The sequence below is a fragment of the Alligator mississippiensis genome, chromosome 11 (genome assembly GCF_030867095.1).
Source record: "Alligator mississippiensis isolate rAllMis1 chromosome 11, rAllMis1, whole genome shotgun sequence".
Lineage (NCBI taxonomy): Eukaryota > Metazoa > Chordata > Crocodylia > Alligatoridae > Alligator > Alligator mississippiensis.
In genome coordinates this window covers 59335316-59343345 of record NC_081834.1, presented here as the reverse complement: position 1 = coordinate 59343345, position 8030 = coordinate 59335316, and the positions used below count along the sequence as shown (strand labels likewise).

Genomic DNA, 8030 nt, shown 5'->3' with positions numbered 1-8030 from the left:
TAGGAGAGGTGGCTGGCCTTTGCGGGCAGGCGTTGGCCTAGGTATAAGAAGGGCATTGGTCTCAGGTTGCATCCAGCCAAGTTTAGGTTAGATCAGAGGAAAAGCTCAGGAGGCGGTTAGTAAAGCACAGGAACAGGCTCCCACAGAGGCTCTCTAATCTCCATCCTTGGAGGTTTTGAAGCCCCGGCTAGAAAAAGCCTTGGCTGGGATGATGTAGTTGGGGCGGGCGCCCCTGGTGCCCAGCGCATGGCAGGGCGTCCAGGCAGAGGTGCTCTGTGCCCGGCCCTGGGCTCAGCCCCTCTTGCCCTTTCCCCATCCAGCTTTTCTGCTTCCCCTTCTCTTCTCCCCGTGGGGGGCAGAGACTTGGCGGGGGAGCTGAAGACCGACCTCAGGTGGGTGAGCGCTTGCTGGGGTGCGGGAGGGCACCCAGGTGCCTGGGTTCCCCGATCCCCCTCGTAACCCTCCAGCCCCTGCCAGAGCAAGGGGAGCTCAGGGGTCCGGGCTCCTGGCCTGCCCCCGGTCCCTCTCCCAGAGCAGGGAGATAACTCAGGCCCCCTGGCTCTGCTGCTTGGTGCAATCTCCCAGCATGCTTTGGGCTGGGGCAGGACGCCTGGGGCAGGTCAGGACTCACACTGGGCTGGTGCCCACTGGCTTGAGCAAAGCCCATGCAGATTAGGGGCCCCATGGGGATGCCAGGGCACAGACAGCTGTGGCTGCCCTCGATGGGCACCAAGGTCGCAGCTCCCACCCCTGGACTCCCGGGTCCCAGGCCCAGCTCGTGTAGCGGTTGGGGGTTGCACGCTTCCACGAGTGGCTGCATACGTCCGAAGGGCGACAGAGCTCCCATTCGCCTGGTCCTCTGGAGCAGGATCCCCGGTGATCTCCAGGACAATGTTATTGGTCACCCTTGTGGCAAAAATGTCTCATGATCTCACTACACAAAAGGCCTCACAGCTGAGAAATGCAAATTATTTTTCTCTTCTTTCTTCCTGCATTAGATAATCAGTAGCATAATAAGGAACAGTCCGAACAAATGTTTGGTTTGCGATAAGGCTGATTCCTGTGGGAACACAAAGATTAGTTACTGCCTGCTTTGCACATAAATTTTGAAACCCTTGTTACTTGTCCGGTTTAGGACTACGCACGTACTAAATTTTGCAGGAAACTGTAGCGAATCACAGATTGCCACAATGGAATCTTGTTCATGAGAGGTATAAAAATGTAACTTCGGGCGTGGCTAGGGGTCGACTCATTGAACTCCCTTGTCGATCTGTTTGCAAACAATAAACTCGAGTTGGACCTGGCCTGAGTGTGTGTGACTCTCTCCTTGAGGTAAATTGGAAAAGCCTCCAGGGGCACGAAACTAGCTGTTTGTGCAACACCCTGAAGATCTGCAGCCTCTTCCGCTTGCCCGAGATCTATACCACCATCTTCTCCCACTGGCAATGCTTGTTTTGCAAGTCCAGGCACCACCTTGGGCAGAGCCAAGCTGCTCTTGGAAATATTCCTTCACAGGCAGTGCTTAGTTTCATGATCTTTGCACCTCTTTGTACTCCTGACTCGTGTTCCTCTTTAGGCTGCTGCTTGCGGTGCAAAAACTGCAGCCAGGACTGCCGGGCAGCTTGGCAGCGGGCTTGCAGAACAGCAGCCACCCAACGTACCCTGTCCAGTGCCTGTATGAGTGTGCATGCACACGGGCGCAAGCTGGTACTTAGTTCTTGTTAGGATGGTGAACCCTTGCATTTTCCCGCCCTGTCTCTCTTGCATTTTCCCGCCTTTTTTCTGCTGACTTCTTGCAGCTCGTGCACTGCTTGCTAATGCTTGCTTTTTCCCGCCAGTTTTGCAATCTGCTCTTTCTTGTGCCCTTTCCCATGTTGAGCTGAGCTGAACCTAGTTCGCAGTGCTCTGCGCGGTGCGTGTGCGGTGGCTGCACCCGTCCGAAGTTGCCTCCACTCTAATAGGGTTTTCCCCCTGCTCTGCTCTGGCTAATGGGTATCAGGATCCCACGGGCAATTGGTTCATCGGATTCCCTAGTTGTTGGGCCTCACGTGGGGTTGAGGTTTAACACTTCTGTCTGCTGGTGTCGCAGCATGGAGATCTGGTCTGTCCACACTGTCTATTGGGAGTCTGAAAACGACGCTGGCTATCCAAAAAAATTGGATTGTGGGTTTGTTTCTTTGGGGTATTTTTGAGTTTTACCTGAGCTGGGGCTCTTGTTACGTCTCCCACCATGTACTGCAGGAATGATCCTACAGAGCACAGTGCCTGGCAGCGGTGGAGAATGAGCATGGGAAGCCTTTGCATAATATTGAGTGTATGCTTCAGAGGAAATGACTCTCCATGTGGAAGCCAAAACTCATAATAAAATACAAGCCAGACGTTTGGCTACTATATGGGTGATCTTACTTAGAGGGACAAAGCTGTAGGAGACAGTCCAGCTTGGAGCAGCATCTTGCTTAGCCCTGTTGTTAACAGGACAGGAGCATGTGTTCACAAGAACTGTTCATAACCACATCGCTATCCAAGGGACCGGGATGGTGGACTGCTGGAGCCCCATTTCTGGGTACTAAACTGAAGGCTGCATTAGAGCTGCCATAACCTTGAGCCCTGCCAGAAGAGAAGGGCAATGCCTGGGCGTGTTGTTCATCATGTAAAAACATGCCAGGGACAGCTCCCGCCCCTGAGTCTTGCTGTGCCATGAGTGCACAGGCCCACAGTGGGGAAAGCTGGAGTCTTGCTGCATCCAGGGATCTCTGGAAAACTGTGCCTTAGACACAGAGCTGCTCCCTAGTGCACCACATTGCACGTGGCGTATCCCTCCAGGATCCGGCCTGTGCTCCATCTGGGGCAGACGCCCAGTGAGCAGTCCCTTGCCTCTTTCAGGAACTTGCAGACTGTCACTGTGCTTGGTCCTGGCTGTGCAGGGCGGAGGAACGATGACTGCACGACCCTTCTCGCCTCGCCCAAGCTGGGAACAGCGGGGGTCTGGCACTACATTGGCAGCAGCCTCCGAGATGCTCCTTTGGCTCTATGCTGCTGGGTTTTGTGAAACCAGGTCCTTGCACTGCAAGCTCCTGTAGGGTAGGAACTATCTCTGCTCTGCATTTGTATATCTAGGGCAATAGTGTCCTGGTCGGTGACTGCAGCTTTCAAGTAATACCCGGTGCAGATGAAGGAGGATGCTAGTGGTGTGAGACTTGCATATCACCCCCAGTGAACTCCTTGAGGGGAGTCTCTATATTTGGCAACCCCAACTTGGACATCAATGTTGTGAAGTGTGGCAGCAGGGAAGTCTGCATCTCAAAAGTGGCCTCAAGTGTTTCGCAGCACAGTCAATGTAGGTGCAAGGGAAACATCTAGCTGTTCCTTTGCATCAGCCAGGGAGTTGTCTACAGGCTAACACTGAGCTGCAGTTAGTTATACGCACACAGAACAGAAAGCTGGCTGAGGTTTCTTTGAACCGTGTCCCTAAATGCATCCTTGGGCAATACAGTGCATCTCTGTGAGCTTTGCTGTTCTTAAAAAGGCTTGGAGGTAGCTGGGAAATATTGGCCTCCTTGCACTGGATCTGGTGGCATTGCCCGCTCCACTGAGGTGGGGGCGGGGCAGGACCCCAAACGATCCCTACCACCTCCTGTGCAGAACTGCTCCTTCTACCCCATGCCCCCAGCAGAGGATGACGATGCTGCCAGGGTTACCCTGGGAGAGCATCAACCATGACCCATGCCAGGCACCTGGCTCTTTCATGACAGGGGGTGCTGTAGACCTAGCCTCCAGCATGCCCCACCCCAGAAGCAGCTGCATCTCAGCACTTGGTGCATAATCAACTCCCGATACAGCCTTCTTGAATCGTGTGGCTCAAACCAGGACACAGGACCCCAGGGGAGGCCTCAGCAATGCTGAACAGAGCAGGAGATTCATTGCATCTGTTGCTAATTGGCAATACCTCTGAGATTTCAGTTGACTGAAGGTCATTGAGTGGCCTGTAGTTACCCGGGTCCTCCCTCCTGCCCTTCGTGTGGATGGGCACAGCATTGGCCCTCTTCCAATCCTCAGGGACTTCTCCAGAGCGTCACGAGTTGTGGAAGAGTTTCACCAAGGGTTCCTCAATGACTTCGGCCAGCTCCTTCAGCACTCTTGGATGAAGATCACCTGGTCCCACTGACCTGTCCATGTCTAATATTTTTAGTTGATCACACGCCAATTCTACGGCAATAGTAGGAAGGCAGTTATTCCTGCCGTGCTCATCCTGTACTCCACCTGGCGCTGTTTTCCCCTTGGTCCAGTGAAAGACCGAGGCGAAGTAGTCATTCAGGAGTTCAGCTTGCTCCTGGGTGCTGGTAACCAGCTCTCCTGTATTGTTGAGCAATGGCTCCACACTCCCATTTATTTTCCTCCTGTTCCCCACGTACCTAAAGAAGGACTTCTGGTTGTCCTTGATTTCTGTTGCTAATCTAAGTTTGGTCGCCACTTTAGCCTTTCCTGTCTGTTCCCTGCAAATGCGGCCATCCTTGTATAGTCCTCCTTGGGGCCTGCCCGAGCTTCCCTTGTTTGTACGCCTCTTCCTGTGTTGGTTCAGCGAGAGGCTAGGCCCATTTGGGATGACACGAAGACAGAAATCCGCAATTACCGGTGGGGGCACATTTCTCACAGGAGAGCGACTCTCTCTCCAATCTCGCAGTCCTGATCCTCAAAGGAAACGTACACACCACTTCCCAGAGACGAGCCTATGAGCTCCATTTCACCAACCTCCTGGATACTAGAGATCATGGACTAAACATAGACATTGGATTTTTGATGCATTATAATCTGGGATTTCTGTCTTTGATAGATGTCCGGTGTGCGTTCGTTCTGGTGCGCAGTTGTTGTTTGGTCTCCCCACGTATTTTCCATCAGGGCATTTGGTGCATTGGATGAGATATATCACATTTCTGGAGGTGCAGCTGTAAGATCCTGGGGTGCTGATGGCTCTGTTGTGGGGTGTAGTAATAGTGGGGGTGGTGGAGATGTGTTGGCAGGTTTTGCATTTCTTGTCCTGGCACGGTCTGGATCCTTTTGGTGTGGTCTGGGCTTGAGGAAGTTTGCTTCTGGTGATGAGGTTGGCGAGGTTCGGTGCTTGTTTAAAGGCTAGGATGGGTGGCTCTGGGAAGAGCTCTTTAAGAATTGGGTCTCTTTCTAGTACGGGTTGCAATTTTTTGAGGATTTTCCGTACGGGTTTGAGGGAGGGGTGATATGTCATAACCAGTGGTGTGCGATTTGTGGGGGTTTTCTTCTGTACTGCAGCAGTTCTTCACGTGGTATCCAAGTGGCTCTTTCAAACGTGCGATCTCTCTCTCTGGAGGAGTGTCCTTGCTGGGTGAAAGCCTTTTTAAGATTGGTGAGGTGGCGATCCCGGGTGTGCTCTTCAGTACAGATGCGGTGGGATCTGAGGGCTTGGCTGTATATCACAGGTTTTTTGGTGTGTTTCGGGTGATTGCTGGTTCTGTGCAGATATGTATGTTGGTCTGTGGGTTTCTTGTATACTGTGGTCTGTATTTTACCCTTCTGGATACTGATCATCGTGTCTAAAAAGGAGATGCTGGTGCTGGAGTATTCTAGGGAAAGTCGGATGGAGAGATGGGGATTGCTGAATTTCTGGTGGAACTCAATCAGAGATTGCAGGTTTTCAGTCCAAATGATGAAGATGTCATTGATGTATCTTAAGTATAGCAAGGGTTTGATGGTGCAGTTCTTGAGGAAGTCTTCTTCCAGGTGGCTCATAAAAAGGTTGGCATACTGTGGGGCCATTTTAGTGCCTATAGCTGTTCCCATCCTCTGGAGGAAGTGTTGATTATCAGAAGTGAAATTGTTGTGTGTGAGGATGAAGTGTATAAGCTCAGTGATATCTTTGGGTCTGTATTCTGAGTTGTAATCTTTTTCCTGTAGATATGTACGGCAGGTTTGGATGCCATCCTGGTGTGGGATGTTGGTGTATAGGCTGGTAACATCCATGGTGGCCAGGAGGGTGTTGCTGGGAAGGTGGTCTATGTTTTTAAGTTTCCGTAGAAAATCTGTAGCGTCTTGGACAAAACTTGCTCTGTGGGTGACAAGCGGTTTTAGGATTGATTCAACGAAACCTGATATTTCCTCAGTTGGGGTCCCATGGTTGGATATGATAGGTCTGCCAGGGTTCCCTTGTTTGTGGATTTTAGGGAGCATGTAAAAAGTCCCCGGGTTAGGTAGCGGGGGGATCAAGGTCTGTAGTTTTTCTTGTAGTCTTGATGGAAATGATTTGATGGTATTGTTGAGTTTTTTGGTGAAAAGGGGAGTAGGAACTTCTTGTAGTTCTTTGTAGTAGGTGGTGTCTCTTGGCTTCCTTTATGTAATCCTCACGGTTTAGGATGACTATGGCTCCTCCTTTATCTGCTGGTTTTATTACTGTTTGGTGGTCGGATCTTAGAGATTCTGTGGCCTTTTTCTCTGGTGGAAAGAGGCTGTTGTGGTGGCGCGTTGCTGATTATTTCATTGTTCATTCTTTCCCTGAAGCAGTCAATGTAGCGGTCAAGGTTAGGGTTTCGTCCACTGCGAGGTGTCCAATCTGATGTTTTTTGGGGCTTTTTGGCATTGATCCTTTCCTGAATGTTGTCAGAGGATGAGTTGCTGTAGGGAGTGGGTTCAGTTCGGTTGTGGAAATATTCTTTGAGGCGCAGGCGTCGGAAGAATTCTTCTAGCTCTCCACATTGAAGTATTTTATTAGGGTATTTTTCTGGACAAAAATTTAGGCCTTAAGAAAGGACAGATTTTTCAGTTTTGGTAAGTGTGTGTGTGGAGAGACTGTGTGTGGAGGCACTTGGCACGCTTCCCGTTAGCCTGGGGGCCAGTGTCCTCACAAGTCAGGGGAGAGCTGCAATTTATAGACAGGTGCAGGCTTCAGCCTCTGCTGACGTGACCTGCGGGTTACTGTTATCTTGGGCTTTATATACATATCTCACAGATTCAGTTCATCTATATGGTGCAAATCAACCTTGGCTTGTGCTAAAGCTCACACTGCCATGGCTAATGACCTCTCTCTGCTCCTTGCAATGCGGGAGAGAGACAAGCCGTGGCACAGAGGCGAGGGGCCCTTTCTCAGTCCCCTGTATCCAAGGTGGCTGCCGACCTTGTCCCTGATCAGGAGGCTGGTTTCCCCCAGGATGGCGTAGAGGAAAACCAGCGCAGCTCTCTTGATGTGCATCCGCCCATGCTGAATTGCCAGAATGGTCCGCTGCAGGAACGATCTCTTTTGTTCCTCGGACAAGATCTTTCCCAGCACCTGAAAGCAAGAGGACGCAAGTCTTGGCGCATCTCGGAGCCAGGCTCCATCTCGGGCCTGGGACCACGTCGCTTTGCACACCTGCAAGGCTCTAACCCACTGCAGGAAGATCCCTGCGAGCTGGAGAGAAGCAGCAGGCATTTCTCCAGAGCCCAGCACGCAGCCAGCCCAAGGAGACACAGCCCCAGCCCTGCAGCTCGGCGCAGCATCCTCACCTCTCCAACTCTCGCCAGGTCCCTGTAGCACTGGACCAGGCTTGGCTCCAGTTGGCACTCGCCCAACATCTCGACTGCCCCTCGCATGTCTCGGCCTGCAAGGAGTGGAGACACAAGGCTCTGAGCTGCCATCCTAGCTTTGGACCAGGGTTTTGGGATGCACCATCTGCATTGTGGTCCTGTGCTTGGGATGGGTCTCCTGCACCCCTCTGGTGCAGGAGGATTCGAGTGAGCCAATACAAGCTTTGGGCTCCCTGCCCACTCTGGCTGGGCAGCGCTGGCTGAGCTGGGAGGGCTGGGAGCTCCTGTACCTGGGGATGTTTCCAACCCCGTGCAGCGGGTGTGAGAGCATCAGGGCCGTGGTCACCACCTTGGATCGGGGCGGACTTTCCTCCCCTTTCTGCAGTCCCCTGCACAGACATGGGACGCCCCCGCAGCACTGCTGGCCCCTCACCTGCCCGGGGGATGGAGTGCTGCTGGGCGGGCGCTCAAAGGCCCTCGGGACGCTGCGGACTCCTCCTTTG

General features: G+C 52.5%; 1 protein-coding gene across 1 annotated transcript; it reads right to left on the bottom strand.

Annotated features, from left to right (window-relative positions):
• Window positions 1-619: 619 nt before the first annotated feature.
• LOC132244145 (uncharacterized) lies at window positions 620-6906 on the bottom strand. Its single transcript, XM_059715187.1, has 2 exons — window positions 3947-6906; window positions 620-1060 (listed from the first exon to the last, which is right to left on the bottom strand). The coding sequence occupies exon 1, from the start codon at window positions 6196-6198 to the stop codon at window positions 5236-5238; it is 963 nt and encodes a 320-aa protein (XP_059571170.1). The 5' UTR covers window positions 6199-6906; the 3' UTR covers window positions 620-1060; window positions 3947-5235.
• Between the last annotated feature and the right edge of the window lie 1124 nt (window positions 6907-8030).